The sequence below is a fragment of the Rhopilema esculentum genome, chromosome 2 (genome assembly GCF_057945365.1).
Source record: "Rhopilema esculentum isolate cy_ngs chromosome 2, ASM5794536v1, whole genome shotgun sequence".
Lineage (NCBI taxonomy): Eukaryota > Metazoa > Cnidaria > Scyphozoa > Rhizostomeae > Rhizostomatidae > Rhopilema > Rhopilema esculentum.
Genome location: NC_142816.1, coordinates 1980448 through 1999413, shown reverse-complemented (window position 1 = coordinate 1999413; position 18966 = coordinate 1980448). Strand labels below are relative to the sequence as shown.

At 35.6% G+C, this 18966-nt stretch overlaps 1 protein-coding gene across 2 annotated transcripts in view; it reads right to left on the bottom strand.

Annotated features, from left to right (window-relative positions):
* Nucleotides 1-43: 43 nt before the first annotated feature.
* The window catches only part of LOC135695674 (liprin-alpha-1), a 34160-nt gene continuing 15237 nt past the window's right edge, over nt 44-18966 (bottom strand). Inside the window, exons 9-29 of one of the 2 annotated variants that reach the window (XM_065214842.2) lie at nt 18081-18227; nt 17294-17428; nt 16395-16478; nt 15602-15733; nt 14904-14966; nt 13894-14291; nt 13323-13509; nt 12640-12717; nt 12017-12177; nt 10768-11065; nt 10138-10209; nt 9087-9215; nt 8424-8501; nt 7743-7840; nt 6859-6913; nt 6121-6163; nt 4937-5112; nt 3197-3280; nt 2418-2613; nt 1976-2004; nt 44-1399 (exon numbers count right to left, since the gene is read on the bottom strand). In XM_065214842.2, the coding sequence (XP_065070914.2) occupies nt 1985-2004; nt 2418-2613; nt 3197-3280; nt 4937-5112; nt 6121-6163; nt 6859-6913; nt 7743-7840; nt 8424-8501; nt 9087-9215; nt 10138-10209; nt 10768-11065; nt 12017-12177; nt 12640-12717; nt 13323-13509; nt 13894-14291; nt 14904-14966; nt 15602-15733; nt 16395-16478; nt 17294-17428; nt 18081-18227 (2634 nt within the window). In that variant the 3' untranslated portion in view covers nt 44-1399; nt 1976-1984. Of the gene's footprint in view, nt 1410-1975; nt 2005-2417; nt 2614-3196; nt 3281-4936; nt 5113-6120; nt 6164-6858; nt 6914-7742; nt 7841-8423; nt 8502-9086; nt 9216-10137; nt 10210-10767; nt 11066-12016; nt 12178-12639; nt 12718-13322; nt 13510-13893; nt 14292-14903; nt 14967-15601; nt 15734-16394; nt 16479-17293; nt 17429-18080; nt 18228-18966 lie in introns of both variants that reach the window. The other variant, XM_065214843.2, reaches the window with a different exon arrangement.

The following is an 18966-nucleotide window of genomic DNA, read 5'->3' as shown; positions in this document are numbered from 1 at the left end:
ATTAATAGGATTGGAGTTGGGGTTCAAAATATATTCAAATAAAGACGTTTGACCCCAGCGTTGTTACATTTGACGGCGTCAGTGTTACATTGTAGCGAAATTAATATATAAAACGGAATATCGTAGGAATAAGAATATCAACTGGATGAAATTTAAAGAAATAGTGGAAACGCATTTGAACGTTAAAATAATGCATAAAATTGATGATCTGTATACACAATCAGAATTCAAATCCGAAATAAAAAAGCACTTTATTCGAGTAGAAAAACTAAACAACAATGACTTTAACAATATTCTTCGAGCAGATGGTCTACACGAAATAACCTATAGGCGTGCTTAGGGGTTGGGGACGGGGGTGAAAGAATAGTGGCAAGGATATAAATTTGTGGGCAGGCTGCCGTCAGTTAATCTTTATAAGTATGACTTGGCGGAATTTTAGAGCAAATCATACCGGGGGATGTCCAAGAGATGAGATGGAAAATGACGTCATAAATATGCAAAAATTTAAGCATTTAGTTTATAACAGGTAAAGGTCTTAAACTTACTGAAAAGAAACGAAAGGATATACAAGAAGGGAGAAAACTTTTACAATTAAATCAAACAAAGGGAGCTCAATGTAGAAGAAATGAACGAAAGGGGGTATAAGAAATAGCGGAAAGTCTGTAAGATAGTTTATGAATTAAGGGTGGCGAACCACATAGGCAAGCGGTAAGATAAGACCAATTAGGAATTGGGTTAAAGGAGAGATTACTTGAATTATCGGATGAGACACGTTCGATGAATTTAGCGAAAAAACATGAAATAAAACACAGGATATGATTTAAAGAAGTTAGTTGCTTTAAGTTGAGTCAGGATCTAAGCAGCATTGCAATTGGAAAATAAATTTTATAACTACCTATTTAAAGTAAAACCACGTGTTGATGTTATTTCAGGCGATGGACTGCTTATGGTTCATCTGATCATAAAATTATCATATGGTAGCGATGTAGCATTTCATACGGTAGCGAAATGTCAAATAGAATCATTCGTTGATATTCATGTTAGGCCAAAAGCCGCAAAATATACGCAAAAGGCACTGCTCCATCTAAGGTCAACGGGTCAAAGAAGCATGGGCTATATATCATCGCCTTCATGGGGCAGCATTTCTCCAAAGCTGTTCAACCAAATAGTTTGTCATATTTCAAAACAATGAACTTTCAAATGGATTCTTGGCCTTTGACACAACCTTTCGCGACAGGTTTTTGACAAATCCTGCAACTTGACATAGGTAACCGATCTCATACCAAACGACTCTCTTTGTGCCGGCTTTCATAAAAATGCAATGCTTGCATCAGAAAATTTAGATCGTCAAACCATCCACAAATAGATATTTGATTCTGTGACAATGTTACTAAATTTCCTGGAAAATCCAAAAAATCGAATCATTAGCTTTAAAACGTTTCTTTAAAAAATCAATAGATATGTTAAATAAAAATCATTCTTACAATGAAGACAGTAAATATCGCAGGGATTCTCTGATAACCAATCAAAAGCTATCCATATATATACGAAAAACGTTTTCATCTTTATCAATGCCTTTACTCTAGTTGTAATGCTCCAATGTACCCTAAATGCCTGCCAAAATTACAATAAATATCAAACAGCTTGAGTCTTCATTTCCTTTCCTAAAAACTACTGCTTTCGCTCTCCCTATCTCTAAAAACAATGTATATAATTTTAATGATGTATTATTTACGTCATATGAAAAACATTCCGTCCTAATCTTCTAGCTCGTTTTTTCGTAAATCAACATGGTTTCAAAGGGGAAAGACGGATAGCTAAATTCTTCTTTGAACACGGACGCTAGTGTTCAAAGACTTTTGTAAATGATTGTAGGCTAAAACACAGTATTTGGTTGCGAAATCGCCATTCCTAATCAAAATAACTATCTGATTATTTGAAATGCCCCTAAAAAATAATTGCAATGGAGTTTTACCGTAATATTCTACTTTTGAATTCTTCTATCTGTAAAAAAAACAAAGAATGCAAATTAATCTTAAATGAAAAATAAATTTCTAAATAATATCACCGGAAAATGAAGCATAGAAATTGCCAAGCCGTGACAACAAACGAAAAATTTCAAACAGGATCCAATGAAATGTGTGGGGATAAACAACTATTAAGGTGCGTATCTGTTTGAGATATTTATGCATTCTACATTATTTTCATTTTCAAAATGATATGTAACGACAGCTTTTTAATAGCAGAATGTAAATCAGAACGCAGTTTACAGTAGAAGAAAGTCGTCTGCAAGAAGATACAAAAACCATTGATCCTGGTGAAATCCCTCGTTACATACGCGGGAGATTTGACACGATTGAAACAAGGTTCGTGCAGCTTTGTGAAAGACTTTAGATGAACTTGGGTCAATTCCTTACCTACTAACGGTGACTTTTTGTTTCGATGGGCTGGTGAATTCAAATTTTCACTGCCACTAGAACCGCTCTGCTGAGAGATATCTGATTCGGTCGACCCCCGTCTCGTCAATGTAGGGTGGTCACGCCTATCTCTTCCACGTTCTTTCTTGAATTTTTTACGCCATGATCGACTTCTTTTGAAATCGCCATCTCCTAACTGAAAAGCAAACAAATTTGCAAAATGTATCCAAGAAGCAAAACAGGTGCGAGAAAAAGATTATTTTCTCTTCAATTTTCTTAAATGTAGCCACATATTCTGGGTCATAATAAATAACATACCAAATCTCCTCTTACCCAGTGGCGGACACCTAGGGGGGGGAACACCAGTGGCGACCGCCCCCCCCCTTCCAATACTTTAGAGGACAATGGTCTTTTATTCCAAAACAATGGGAAATGTGACGTCATCTTATTAAAACAACAGGCTTGCCTCCCAAAATTTGACCAAGTGTCCGCCCCTGCTCTTACCATTACAAGAACCCTTGCTATAAAACACTTGCATTTCTTCTTAACGCAGTTGTTTTAGATTTAGAAAAGAAATGCGACAAAAGATAGCACGATATTGTAATGCTAAGAGCTCAAAAAACTTTTTAAATCTGATGTGCTACAATAATTCTTTCCACAAAGAGCAGGAAGTGATTCTTTTCTAAACCCGTTTAAGCTTTAAAAAATAAGCTTCCCAAATTAATGCTGAAACTGTAAAAAACACATTGCTTCATAAAAGTTGAATGCAAACGACTTACATCTGATTTTCCATCAGCGTGCAACAATCTGTCCGGACACAGCGCTGTTAGCTTTGCAAACTCCATTTCTAGAATTTGCCTTGCCTGAAAAAAGTATGAATAAAATCATAGCAAAAGAATTAATAATTGCTTATAAAATAAAAATATTTTAGCAAATTATATAAAAGTATTCAGCATTTTTAATTTTCTAAACAACGTTCATTACAACATATAAACATTTTCTAAACAACATATAAAATTTCCCTTTGCATACTGAGAAATCCGACTTCGCTAACTTTTTCTTGGTTTATTTGAGCAAACATATAAGACCTTATCACCCAGTTGGCTTTTAAACGCCAAATTAACTTTGTTAGAGTGAGTAGCTTTGTATCAGCTTAGAAAAACTTGGTCTGTAGGAAGATAATTTGATTTGATTTTTTAATTATTTATACAAGGTAATAAATTCAGTAAATGAAAAGATAATAACTGATTTACAATGTGCCTTGTCTAAAAACCTAAGCTAATCAACAAACAATTAAATAAGAAAGTTAAACCAAAATTAATATGCAAGTTATTCTGGTAAGGTAAAAATAAAAAAATTAAAACAAATGTTTGATGTTGTACAAGAATTCTCACACACTTTAATTTTTCAAAGATTTTTTCAGCAAATTTTTGAAAATGCCAGTGAAGGGACATTTCTTATTTCAGTGCTTAGTTTATTCCGCACTTTCACACCTCGATATGAGAAACTACGTTGCCCGTAAGAGGTTGCAAAGCGAGGAATTCTAAGATCCAAGTCTGTATTATGGAGAGACCGTGAACTGTTTTCCGACAATTTTGTAAACATTAGCTGCATATATTCAGGAGCTAATCCACGAAGAGACTTGTAAACTGCAATTGCAGTTTCAAATTCAATCATTTCTTTTACAGTTAACCACCCCAGGCTTTCAATCAGTGGAAGGGATGATGTATCGTAAGAGCTGTTAGTAGTAGAATAAGTTAAAGGATGGGAATCAATATCCTCTTGTTTGATCTGATATTACTGCTTGGCAAAGTAGATACCGTTCAAAAAAACCATCTCCTCTTTGTAGAATGAAATGAAGCATTGCTATCTTTAAGGCTAGTTTCGACTTGTTTCGCTCTGGTCGCACGACAGGGCGAATACACATTCGAACATGCGCAAATTTAATTACATTTTTCACTGCGAATGCGAGACCAGCCAATAATGGTTCAACTCAGTTGAACTACTGAGCGACTCGTCGCGTTCCCGTTTGAGCAAATTCGCTGTTTGTCAATTCGCTTTGGCAAATGCTGCGCGACTAGGGCGAATTATGTGGAAACCGTGGGTTATTCCCATAGTTAGAGTAACTTATCAAAATTAAATGTACCAGGACTGTTTCAAATATATTGTAATTTTAAGGGCATTGACTTTTTATGAATTTTTATTGCGCTTTACTATGGAAGAGTGGTTTAAGTAATTGCAATAAGGAGGTGAATGTTTTATTCAGTACACAGCTGATCTCAACGGACCCCTTTACAAAGCCTGTAGTTTGACATTAACATAGCATCTATTGAATGCAGAACAGGATTTGAGAAATATACTGGGAGAAAGTGTGAGCAAATGACACGTCCGGGGCAGGACTAACGAAATCCGGTCGCGGGTTCGAGTCAAACCCGAGTCGTTTCAGTCGCTCGCTATTTCCCCTGTATAACATCAATTATTATTAACAAAGCAGAAACCGTGTGAAAGTTGACACTTGCCTGTGTATTGGTGCTGGGTATCTGTAAATAGTAAGTTAGGCTGCCAACATCGAACGTCTCATCCATTGCCACAACTGCACCGTGTATTCCCGATTGCTGCAGGCAGTAGGCGAACTCGTCTAGGCCTATTGAGCAGACCCACTTGATCATGCGCTCGTTACTCCAAACTAAAACATCTGAAAAAAGAAGGTAACGTAGAGGATATGATATTGACTGGTAACCAAATTCAGAATGATGTTTCAACAATACAGAAGGACTAAAAGAAATGTGATATTGATGATGATGTGGGATTGGCAACATAGAGTAAGAAATCAGTGAAAGATATATGGGGAAAATGAGACGGTGTGTAGTTGCCCGGTCAGTCGGTTAGTCTTTAAAAACAGAACAATATTTCGGATATCGCTTGGGAAAGAGCACCTTGCATACACCAATGATATGTCAAGGGTCTCAATTTTTCATTGGCATATTCAAGGTTGAAAATATAGTATAGAACTCAAAGAGCTTTCAAAGAAAAAAACAAACGAATGCCTAACGTGGTTATATCAACCTAACCAACTTTCTGAGGGTTAAAAACATCAAGAGTAGAGAAAACGGAATTTCCGAACTAAAGGCGTTTTAATGGCTCTGAAACTCCTCAGAGATTGAAATAACAAAACCATGCTTTAAAGAGAAACAATTTAATATACACCCAGGTGTAGATAAATATCATAGCTAGCTGTTGTTTGACAATAATTGTTGACAAAGAAGAAGTTGGACCAATAATGTATAAAGAAGTTCCACAGAAGCCCCCCATTCATGTTTTATGCAGGGAGTTTTTCACTGCCTAGAATAATGACTTTTTGCTCTGCCAGTATTCCAAAAATTTCTCCTGAATAGAATTTAGCGAACTTTCAAGTAGATTTTTCGACAAGAGTTGTATATTTGATCGACACATAGCAATGTAGCGAGATAATTCAATTTCGGTGGTACTCTGGTGTGTTATAGCCTACCAAGAGTCAAACAAAAAGAGTTTTTAAAGCGTTCTCCTGCACGATTCCTTAGGAAAATAAATTGCTAAGGCAATCGAAACACAACGAGGATTTGGGGAACACAACCGAAAGCCCAAGAATGACGTGGCAAAAAATTATATACACCACAAAATCCATCTACTAAGGAATAAATAACTCTTGATTCACAAGGTATACCTTTATTTTCCTTTTCACAATCCCTACGCCGTCGTTCCATTACCTGCAAAAAATACCACATTACGTTTGCTAGATTTCATACTTCAAAACGAATTTACGATACGAAAAACTCCCCTTGGACGAGGAGAAGAAGATATATTTTTGCTCCTTTTTTCGTTACCCATTACCCTTAAAATTTACACGACTTTTAAACACTGCAAAAGTTAGAAAAGGTGTGACAACTGCAAAAATTACGATGATTGCAAAATGGAAAAGTGACATGTAGATGGAAAACGGTGAAACAGCTAGCTGAGAAGGCAGCGAGAGGATGTATATAAAGGACATAAGCAAGAAAGTCGGAAGAAGAATGCAAAAAGCAGAGAGAAAAACATAGAGAAAAAAAGAGAAAAAAAGCGAAAAAAGAGAGAGAAAAAGAGAGAAAAAGAGAGAAAAAGAGAGAAAAAGAGAGAAAAAGAGAGAAAAAGAGAGAAAAAAGAGAGAAAAAGAGAACAAAAAGAGAGAAAAAAGAGAGAGAAAAAAGAGAGAGAAAAAAGAGAAAAAAGAGAAAAAAGAGAGAGAAAGAAGAGAAAAAAGAGAGAGAAAAAAGAGAAAAAAAAGAGAGAAAAAGAGAGAGAAAAAGAGAGAGAAAAAGAGAGAGAAAAAAGAAAAGAGAGAGAGAAAAAGAGTGAAAAAAGGAGCAATTTAAAAACAGTCGATAGAGCGGAGCGGTATCAAAAGTCACTGTAGAACATCACTTACCCTTCGATCATAATTCAACATTTCTAAACATTTTGTACCAAGTATAATGCTATTCCTGCAAGTAGACAAAATGAATTAAGATCAAAACCAGAATTAATAAGAGGGAAGTGAAATTTACGAGTTATTGGCAACTTAAAAAGTATATACGAGCATCCAATTCATCACATGAACAATTGTTTAGGTTTTTGGAAATAAATCCTAGCCTTCAAAACATGTTTTCTTATTTGATTCAATAATTAAAATCATTTAAACAAGCATGCATACTTCTAAAACACAAATTCAGTGATTTCATGTAACAGCTCAGGAATTTTTAACAGTTTAATCAATTTTCACTAATTAGTATTACACTGATGGTATAACTCAAATTAGAAAAACATCGAATGGAAATTATCTGTCCGTTCACTTTAACTTTAGTGACAGACATTGAAAAAACCTTTTGGCAATTTCTTAAAAATTTTTCTTGCAAGATATTGCATATTATCGGTATGCGGGCAGCTATCGGTTGAATGCGAGCTACAAAATGGCGGATTGATCATACATTGACAATATGAAACTTTCATTGAAGAAAAGTCTTCATAGTGGGCAGCTCACAGCAGCAGACAAACAATTTTGACCTAAGATAGCACTTATAAGCGGAGACATAGCATATTTAGGAATTTTTTGTCTGACACTCATCAGGGTATAAACATCAGAAAACGACTTAAGGTAAAGTATTCTTCCCTCGTCAAGACAAACATCAAACGAATGTTAAATTTTGTTACAATTTAGGCCAACAGCAGTTAACAACTCAGGATTTGCTGCGATCCCTAAACGGAGAAATACTGGGTGGCAATGTCAATTAAAAATGATCCATCAACGTATAAAAAACACACGATTCACTATACCTATGAAATCCATCAACAACTTTTAGATATTTCTGAAATTCCTTTTTGCTTATATGTTCTAGCATTCTTGCGTCTACCAGACATTCTAAAAATGTGCTCTGCAAAAGAAGCAATTTATTACTCAAAACCTCTAGCCTCTTTACATATCTGTGTTTATGTAAACATACACCTAGCCAAACGCTCAAAGATTATTTCCAACCTACACTAGCTACATGTAAAATATATCAAGCATAAAACTATATCCTGTATAACAAAACTACTAGTTAACTTGATGCTTTTTAGAATAAGAATAATTATTATAGCATATATACATTTTGCTACCTTATCGTCGAGAAACAAATGCTGTCAAAATATCAGAATCATCAAATCAGATAAATATGAAATTTAATCTACATATCTTGTTCCAGGTTAAAAAGTATCTAACAAATCCTATTTGTGTTAGTATCATTCCTGTTATGTTTTTTACTATAATATTTCGTAAACGGCTCAAGCTAGATAAGTCCATCCTCTTTTGGGTCGTGTTTATTGCAGCATTGTTTGAGTATTATCATTCTAAAACGAATTATACGAATAAAATTATATTAAATTGAATATAAGCTAGCTAAACAAGAATGGAAATGGAGCAATGTGTGACCAATATCAAAACATGCTTTAAATGTGCAGCCAGGAAGCCAGACCTACCCTATACTGACTTAGTCCTAAACTTGGTAACCATTCGTGTGCAATCCAGAAATGATTCATATCTCCAAAAACCAACGACTGAAATAAATGGAAAGAGAATCTTTTCTAACGGTCCAATACATATTTCATAAACAAAAACCATAATTTTTTTATTTCATATCAAATTTGAGGATCTAAATCGTACATTATGCATATAGTGGTATCGTTAAATAATGAAGGCCCGACAAGAAAGGGTTTTTAGGCAAATGATATAAAATTGATATAAAATTGATGGATGAATCTGTTCTGATACCGGTACAACCTTTTCTCCGAAGCATATTGTTAAAGAGTACAAGTGCTCCGCTCCCTAGTAAACGGGGTGTTACCCCCACCCCTTTTTACAAAACATAGAAAGAGTTCTCAACATTTGGTACTTTTCATTTGCTTTAAGAGTACATCGGTGGCAAAATCTATGAGCATGCTAGAAAATCAGTAAAAATTCGATTCGTTTAATAAAAATCTACGGATTTCTTTCTCCAACCAGGAGAGCTCTCGACAATATCTGGTCTTTTATAGAATAGATTCAAATTACATTGTGAGATTTTCGAAATTGATAGGAAATCGCGAAGTTTTGTTCTTTTGTTCAGAAGGTTTTATGTCAGATAAAGACTATTGCTAGCTTACCGTTTTTGCAGTCGGTGGTGCCATTGGAGATGTGACATTAACCATCTCATGAATAGCCAGTCGAAGTTTGAGCCTATGTAGGGGGTTGTTAACACCGATTTCGTGTTGGATCTCTGTATCTGACAAAGCCTGAAACAACAAATGCGTGAAATATGTGTGTGACTTTTAAGTCAAATATTTCACAATATTTTAGCTATTGTACGAGTAATATTTTGATTAATTTGTTAAAACACACATTAGTAGTGCTAAAACTTCATGAGGAGGTTGGAATAAAAGAACAAAAATGCATGGGCCTATGGGAACAAACAGTCATTAAGGTGGGAACAGCTGATATTAAGGAGGCTTTCTGAGTTTTGGATTTGCTTATCACACAATTATCGATTATCAGTCTATATGCCCGGAGCATATAACGTCTGTTGGCAGCTATAGACCAATTCGACTTACGACCTCGTTTTGGAAATTTCTCCAAACTTCATTATACGACTTTTTTAAGCTCAGATTTGGTTTTATCGTCATAATTTTAGGCGGGATACCATTTTTCATATTGTTTCAGCTTGTATTTTAGATTTTACCGAGAAATGAAGTTTGAAAACTTGTAAGGGATTTGACCGCAAAAATCGTTCCGGGGGAAACTTTATCCCACTGAGGTCAAATCTGAATCTGAATCCGAATCTGAGGTCAAAAATTTTGTACAAAAGAATTTGAAGAATTTTTCAAAATGAGGCCGTAAGTCGAATTGGTGTATTAGAGGCGCTTTATCCCGTCAGTCGACCGTTCAGAGTCAACAATAGGATTTGCAGGGCATTGAGGATCAGCCGTTTGAATACCTAACAATAGGTCTATTGTGAAGTCCAACCAATGGGAAATTTAAATGGCCAATGAAATGCACCGGGACATAATGCCTTTAACTTAACTACGGTGGAAAATATGGAAATTTCTCAAGTTATTGCTTAAAGATTACTCCAGGAGAATTTACAAAGAGAAAAGGGGTTCAAAAGAGGTATAGTAGTCAGTCTGTCCCGATCAGTAAAGTTGTGGATGAATTTCCTACCGACATAATGGATCCACTTTTGACGTTCGCTCGACAAGCAGCAATATACCAGTCTGGTAATTTCAGCCACAGCTGCACAAATACAAAACACGACACGTTTAACGTTAGTAGTAAAAAGGCAGAAAATTATCCACTGCAAATTAGAAAAATCCCAACTTTCAAAATTGAAGAATAGATTGAAGCTAATCCTGAAAATAACTGGAGAGCGAGATAGCTGCTTCCATTCTTAATAGAATCAAATTCCCTTTATTTACAGTTATAACATTTTTCTGCTTCTTTTTGCTGCTTACAGGGTTTAAAAATGTTAACTTGTTTGGTTAACAAGAATGTAAATTAAATGAAAAACCTGACATTGCTCCAGCGTACAGTATTATGAGTAGTCTTGCTTCCATTAATATCATTCCTATACGGGCTTGTTAATGTGACATGCATATAGCTTATATGGTATATACCCAGGTGTAGTAAGTCGTGATATGGGTGTGATTCAAATATTGTAAATATAAATGACTTAAATTGTAAATATGAATCAAAATACAGCCTGTGAAAGGAGTCTACCATTTGGTAAACACAAGCCCATTACACTACACCTAACGGTGGCTCTTGCAACAAACGCCAGATTTTTAACATTACCTCTAGCCATGCAAGGATCGTTGGTGCATTCCAAGATGCAAATGGAGTCCTTGAATGGATGACATCTTCTAGAAGCTTCTGTTTTATTCGTCTCTCTGCGTCCCTTTGCCCATCATGATCAGAATTAAGGACAGATCTTTCCAGCAGCATACTGGCATCTTTCGTGCGAAGCTTTGATTTGCTTGAAAATATTCGGCCTAAAGAATTCTTCAGTCCACGTTTGCTATTCCGTTTTGCGATGGACTCCATGCTACTGCTTAAGCTACTGGGGCTGGAGGAAAAGTCGAAGCCACTCCGGCTGCAAAGCAAAACAAATTGTGTTTATCGCTGTAATAGCGAGAAAACAATATACAATGGAATCTTGATATAACGAATCCCAGATATAACGAACTTTCCGTTATAACGAACGTCCCGGTATAACGAGCTAAATGTCTCTGGTCCCTTAAATCTGCATAACAAACCCCTCATAAATTCTCTCGGGTAAAACGAATTCCGGATATAACGAACTCTCGTTATTACAAACCAAATTTTAAGTCCCGTCATCATAACTATCCTCGACATAACGAACTTTTCAAAATTATTCATCTGCTAATTTCAATTATCTATTTCTGGTATTTTCATTTTCGAACATTAACCATTGATAATATTTGAATTCAGCTATATTGAATGGAGGAAAATGTGCACAGAAGTTTGAGAGAGCCTAAAAAAACACAAGGAAGGTGTACTGCGAAAAGACCCAAAAATATTGTTTTCCCAGTTTAATGATCTCCCAATATAACAAACTATTTTTAAATTTCAATATAGATAAATAACTTTTTTGCAATATAGATAAATAGGCCAGAATTCCCCTTAATCAGACAAAATTAACATCTAAATATCTACTTATATTTAGCAACAAAACAAACACGATAAAACAAACAGAACATTATTAGCATACATATTACAAGTGCAGTTAATGGTACTCTAATAAGCACAAAATATGGTAAATTTTATTAAATAATCATATTATAATAACATATATATATGTTGTATTACTTAATACAAAGGTATCATAGAATTCGACCAAACAAATAAGAGATTGTGAAAACCGAGATCGCAATCCGCCACACCTCCGCCATAGCTCCAAAAATCTTCTTGCCTTCCTAATTCAAAATTCCATCTATCTTTCAATATCATACTACACGAATATTTGAAAAAACTAAAATTAAAAATAGCTGCCTCTACAATATATGAAGCATATGATAGTTACCTTTCTCTATCCGGTTCAAAATTCGCCCATCCGGGCACACTAAGTCCCTGAGACTGTGCATTGTCACCACCGCTTTCCGTTGAATCCGACGGTAATGATCCAGGCGTGTCCGGTGCTCTACCTTCACCTTCTAGCCTCTCTTGCGATCTTCCTACACGAAGCTGTAAGTCAACATTAACTTTAAAATATCGGCTGACCAAACTACATCTTGAAAACAAAATGACTGGATGATAGTTGTCAAAGCTTCTCACTTTTGTTTAGAAATTTGACGGTTAGCAACTTTTGTGGATTTTTCGTAGTTTTCTCAATAATTGCCAAGGGGAAAACGATAGTAGACTTGCTGCCACAGAGATCTTCAAATTGCAGCTCGAGCAAAAAGTCATTCTCATTTCCAGTTCTATCTTTTATTTACTGGGAACTATAGGGTATTTCATAGTACTGGGAACTTTTATCCGATTTCGACCAACCATGTATATATTTTTACGAAAAATGTTTTGCTGTTGATGTTTTGTCATTCATCCTTAAATGGTAAATGCACATACGGATAATTTCTAAACATTCAAAATACAAAAAAAAATTCAAATGATTTAGAATACATTTAGAGCAACGATTTCAAATCTTACCATAAGGGGCCGCGTATCCAGCGGGTCGTGACTGGTGAATGGAAATGCAGTGCCAGTTTCTGTCGCGTCATTTGAAGCCTGGGAAAGAAATTCAATCAAACCGAGATAGAAAATTTAGATAGGTACCAGATCATTTCATCCTAAATTGAAAAATCACCGTTGCTTCCAAAGATTATGTCCCACTCTTTATGTTTATAAGAATGTTTACAAAAATTGGATATGTTAATAAGAATTGGATATGGTAGACAAAATGTTAATAAGAATTGGAAATACTATGGGTTATAGTGTAGAAAAGACAGAAAAGAACTTTGCAGCACAGAATTTTCTTTTTTCCACATTCCTCGCAAGTTGTTGTACAGTTTATTGAATAATAAAAAAAACATCATCTATTTCCTCTTTTTTCTGATATCAAAGAAAGAAAAGAATTGAAGGGATTTTATATAAAACTGTTATCATAAAAAACTCAAATTGCTTTTGAAGATGGCAGCGTCAATTAAAAAACTTAAAACCTCCAGAATGGCCCCTCCTTCCCTTCTCCAGCCCTATGAGATTATAGCTCTTCCAAAATAACAATACTTTCGTCTCTTCAGTTAGAATAATGTTTTAAGCTGGAGGGGGGGGGGGGGGGTCTTTTAATATCTTTAATTGTAGAATGTAAGTAAGATCGTATCAATAATAACTACCTTGCGCCTATTGTAACTATCACCAGAAAACCGCCTCGTCCTGTCTTCAGGCCGCATCAGTGAATGGTCTGACGCCGCAGTGGATGATGTCACGCTAATTTCATCCAAGCTGCTTGTCTCGCTGCCAACTTGGCGTTCGATCTCCTCCGCTCTTAGCTCAGTAGTGCGATGCTCCACTTGTAAAAGGCTGAAAATGAAGTGACTTTGTTAAAACTTTGACTGACTCTATGGATCAAGATCTACGATCGGCCAGACCTTTGGTTCTAAATGTGAAAATTAATATTTCTTTTAAGCTGTGAATTACAATAAAAGCCAAAGGTCTGGCCAAAGATCACTAAACCTTGTACGCCTTTGGGAAAATCTTTTGTTTTTGAGAAAATTTCCAAAATGTCCTTTATTGTTCAAAAAATTTTGTGCGTTTTTGGAAATGAGTGATAGACCCTTGATAATATCTTCAGATTGCACAATGATGTCTAGAAACCAAGATCACATGTTACCACAACTCTTAAGGCCGTGAATTCGTATATACTAAAAAGCGTCAACATATAAGAGAAAATAACTTGATACTTACGCTAATTCCTTATTGATTGCATCTAGTTGCTGTTGCAGTACGTTTGCAAGGTGCTGCGCATCCCCAGAAGACAGCGACTCCAGCGCAGCGTCATCTATTTTTGGCACTTTGGGTAGCCCAAGGTCTTGACTCTTCAATGAACTTCGCTCGGACTTTACACTTTCCGCGTCATCCTCGTTCACGGATACGGCATCAAACGCTTGCGCTACCGTGGAAACAACGGTGGCCTGCGTGAGTTTCTCCCATTCCTGTTCGTTAATAGTTAGGATTTTCGTCGGGTCTCCCTCAAGGCTACGCACCCGGGCCCGTTCTTCTCGTTTTTTAACTTTCTGCTCGTCTGTTAGAGGCTCTCCATTACTAGCCTGCGTTCGCAGAGTCAAAAGCCTATTTTGTGAACCCTATAAAAAGATAAAAGTATTTGAAACTTTTGCAATGTTTATCCAATTCACTAAACAAGAATGGACCTCTGCATTCAACATATAAATATATACAGTTGGCAAACATCTTTCTCCTTCTGAGGATTGAACAATGGAACAATTTTCCTAATGAGCAAAAAACCGCACCGCTGCTAGAAATATTTAAAAACTCATCACTCGCCTTATTAGTCACCAGCTTTCTGCTTTTTCTAATGTGAAGATGTTTTTGTATTTTTAGAAAAAACTTCGTGAAATAGAATTCTATTTCCTAATAAGTTATTGTATTACATTGTAACAAAACCCGTCATGAGGTAGACCACATAAATAGCCTGATAATGTTAACACAACATGAGCATTACAGGTTAGAATAATAATGGAAAAAAGTGAAAAGATATCGGGTCGTTTAGCCTTGACTTTTCGGCTTATGAAATGTCCAAGTAGCAAATTTTTCCAACAGATGACAAAGAGTGCTTTCTCGCCAGGTCACTTGTTAAAATAAAAGAAATGCTCTTGACCTTGCATGCGACAGTCTTTTAAAAACTATGCAAACTAGAATTTAAATATTAAAATTATCAATCAGGAAAATCAACTCACTTTTTCTAACTGTAAGCTTTCCAAAGCTCGTTTAGTTCTATCCAGCTCTTGTGTGATTGCATTCTAAAAGAAAAATATCACATCATATGCGATTAATCGACGATAACATGGTCAAAGGTCAAATCATATGCGATTAATCGACGATAACATAGCCAAAGGTCAAATCATATGCGATTAATCGACGATAATATAGTAAAGGTGAAGCAACTGAAATACTTAAATACAAATTTGCAATATTTGCTGAAGATAGCAGACAAAATATGAAACTGAGTCGCGAGACCATAAAATTTAATGAAATACACGGACTACAAAGAGATGAGGATGTAAACAAACGTGTCTTGACATGTTTACTAAACTGACGCTGGAATATCACAAGACACAGGAAAGCTTTAAAATTCTAACCTCCGAACATCCAGTTTTTAGCTTTCTGCATTTGTAATTTTTGCAAAATATTAAAAAACAAACAAATCAAATTTCCCTTCAAAACACAACTTCATACTTTTTTAGACCACAAAATGTTTTTTATAACAAGTTCTCTACGCAGGTCGGAAAAAATAAGGGGCAAACACGCAATCAATTTATGTTTCGTTCTTACATGTTTTGCTAAATAATGTGGTTTTAATACAAAACAAGTTAATGTATAATCTAGACAAACAAAATATCCTCCTTATTAGCAAAATAATCATACGGTGCCCAACCTTTTCTTCCAGTGTTGACATTCTTTCTTTCAAATGCTGCTGAAGGCGCTCATTAGACTCTCGAAGCAACTTATCCACTCTTGCTTGCAGCTTCGTACTGTGCTCTTCCATAGTCTTTTCACGTTGGCGTAACTAGAGAAAAACAAGCCAGTTTGTCACGTGAACTGTGCTCGAACGCATGTGTGTCCAATGGAAGACATGGGGGTACTTTGAGATCTATCTTAGTCGTTTTGTACACAAATTTTGGGCAAAGCAGAAGATTTGGTCTTGGGGCTGTAGCAGTAACACTGGAGGTATCACTTTTTAATACATTTTAGAAGTTTTGAAAGATTCCATAAAGAGCGCTAAATAATGAATCGAAGGATTTTAGTAACTGCTCGGTCAGCTTCGGTGCTAAAACTCTAATAAAATAAGGAACATATTTAAAATTTAGAAATAAGGGTATACCGCGTTTTATTGTTTACTGTTGCTTCAAACATGCTACTTGAAGGGGAAAACGCTACAGCGCATGTCTTCAAAAGTAATATCGGTTGGAACCCGGGAAGTAACATACTCGTGCTATACAGTGAACCAAGAATCTATGATTTCCCACAGAAATTTTTTTGCACGACATGCAATGCAAGATGAATGGCTAAAGGATGCCAAAATATCGCCAGTCGTCAGATGAAAAGTTAAAAAGATAGGTCAGGTTTTAACCGACAGAGAAGGTGTGCTTTTTGAGATCACATCCTAAAGCCCTGGAAGCAAAGGATGTATCTAATGTGAATCTCTTTAAGACGATTTTCTCTGTTACCTTAGTTAATTCTAAAGTAAGCTCTTCCTGCTGTGTTTGTAATTGCTGCAGCCTCTCTTCTGCCGTAAAGTTCCTCTCTTCAGCCTATACGGATGAAAACGAGATCTTTACAAGAAACAAAAACATGAATCGAGGAATTAAAAAATATTTGCAACAAAAAAACTGTCATGAAATAATTTTCCAGGCACAGAAGATTAAACAAGACAGAAATAAAATAAATTAAAAAAATAGTGAAGATCATACGCAATGAAAATTGACTGCATTTGACTCAATTTAAATTTCTTGTGAAATTTGTGCAGCTATATAGTTTGGATCCAATAACAATGAATGATATTATAAACATAGCACTTTCAAGGGGGACATGATAAGTATTGCACATAATAATGATAAGAGCCTGTTGAAAATTAAAAATCCTAGAAATGTTGATTGACCTGGATAAAATTGCAATGCAACTGCAAGGTCGTATAAGCAAACGCAGAACTAAACAAGGCAAAGTGTGAATAAAGACAACATAAAAATCTATCAAGTTTGAATAATTGTCTATGTCTTTAATACTGGTTGAAAATATCGCTTCTTTTTGTTTCTGGTTACTAAAATCGTCTGGTTTTACCCTGTCGCCATTAGGTCGAGCGTCAAGTTTCTAAATAACAACTAGAATAACGTATTCCAGGTGACACGTGCTTTGATAATCCTGCAAAGCTGACTGATATCAAAGACTTTAGAATCTGGACGTAACCCACGGGTAATTAAAACCAAGCCAAATCTGTGGTTTTTAGTGGAAAATATTTAATAAAATCACAGCGATAGACGGCGATGCCATTATCAGTTTATGGGCTTAGCGAGCAAGTTATGAATACCCAATCCCTTCAGGCGACAAACACAGTGAAGATGTCTCTGACCTCATTTAAGGCAGCCACCCTATTGGCAAGCTCTTCCTCAATCTTAGGTAAAGCCTCAGCCTTTTCCTGCAGCTGGTGAAATCTTTGTTCACAAAACGACAGCTGCTCTTGCAAGTTGTTTATCTTCTCATCTTTCTGTAATGACAAATTAGTAGGAAATTAAACCCCACTGCTCACAGTCAATCGTTAGACCTTACACATGTGCAATCAATTTCCATCAATAGAAATACGTGTTTGTGTTCTCTTGGCAATCTCCTTGCAACAGGTAAAAAACTGTGATGATCACAAAACATTTTCATGAGCAAGTAAAACTTCTTAATCTTAAAATAATTCACTTTAACTCATCAAGAAATTCTTCATAATTAGATGACTTCAAATGTTTTTGCCAAGAACAGAAAGACATTCTCATAAGCATAAAACACTTTTGCAAAATACCTCCGCCAGATTTGTTACTTTATTTGTCATTACCATAAATTGGTTGAGATCTCGCCACATGAGTACAGGTTTTTTTCTATCCAATCACTGCAATTTGGTCTTAGTTCTAAACTTTATGAACCAAGCGAAAATTACAATAATCTGTGAGCAAACTTCAAATCTTTCATAGGCCATACCTTTCATGGGTCATTTTACAACATATTTGCCTAATTTCAGAGGTATTGCATGATGTTCGTTCGAATTATTTGAACAAAAAGTAAAAAACTTGAACATTTCTTAAGGGCTTTGTGAATGATAGAATAAAGAACAAATCGATGAAAATAACTCCAATAAAAATTTGGCTGACACAAACCTGTGCTATAGTCATCTGGAAGCTCTTCAGCTCGGTCAGCGTGCGTTCGTTACATTCAGAAGAAGATGCCAGTTCATTTTGTGAGCGTACATAGCGCTTCTCTAACGTTATTATTCTTTCCTCCATGTCGGCTTTTTGCGCTAGAACCTAGGGTAACAAATTATGTTTTCATCGGATTTATAACCTATAAAAACAATCATAGTGTGTAGAAAATCAGATGGTTAAGTCCAATGTTTATCAACAGATTAAATTATTTTTTAATATTGACATTCGAACTTGTTTTTCTACATTAGAGAGCATCAAGATTTCCAAAAAAACTGCTGTTTTGTTTTGTTTTTAGCTGCTAAACAAGCTGTACCCTGAAATTTCTAAGTGACAGAATATGAGACACATGAAAGTAAATTGGCACAAGTAGCAAAACTCTCTGAACAAGTCTTTCAGAAGTTAAAGGAAGTGTGTTGGTATGCTGCCAAACTGAGCTAGAATTACTGAGATTGCAAATATAAACCACGGATATAAACTCGTACTTAGAATGCTGATCGATATAATGAGCTGCTTCCAATCCAGTTTCAAGCGGGCTTAGATAACTTTAAACAGACTTTAAAACTGATTTTAATTGGTAAACTGGGAAATTAATGTTAGCCGCAATTTTTGCCATATGCTGAAGCATGGTGGAATTTTGCAGCCGTTAAGAATGAATCATAGTCTGGACTACTAGACAGATTGAATCTTCTTCAAGTTGTGGGCAATATCACAGGGTGGATACTAATAGATTAATGATTCACTTCCAAAAAAATTTTAAGAGATGCTGTTTGCATAAACATTGTAAACGAAAGAGCACTAGTAATTTGTTGATGAACAAATCATTGGAATGCTTGGGTCATCC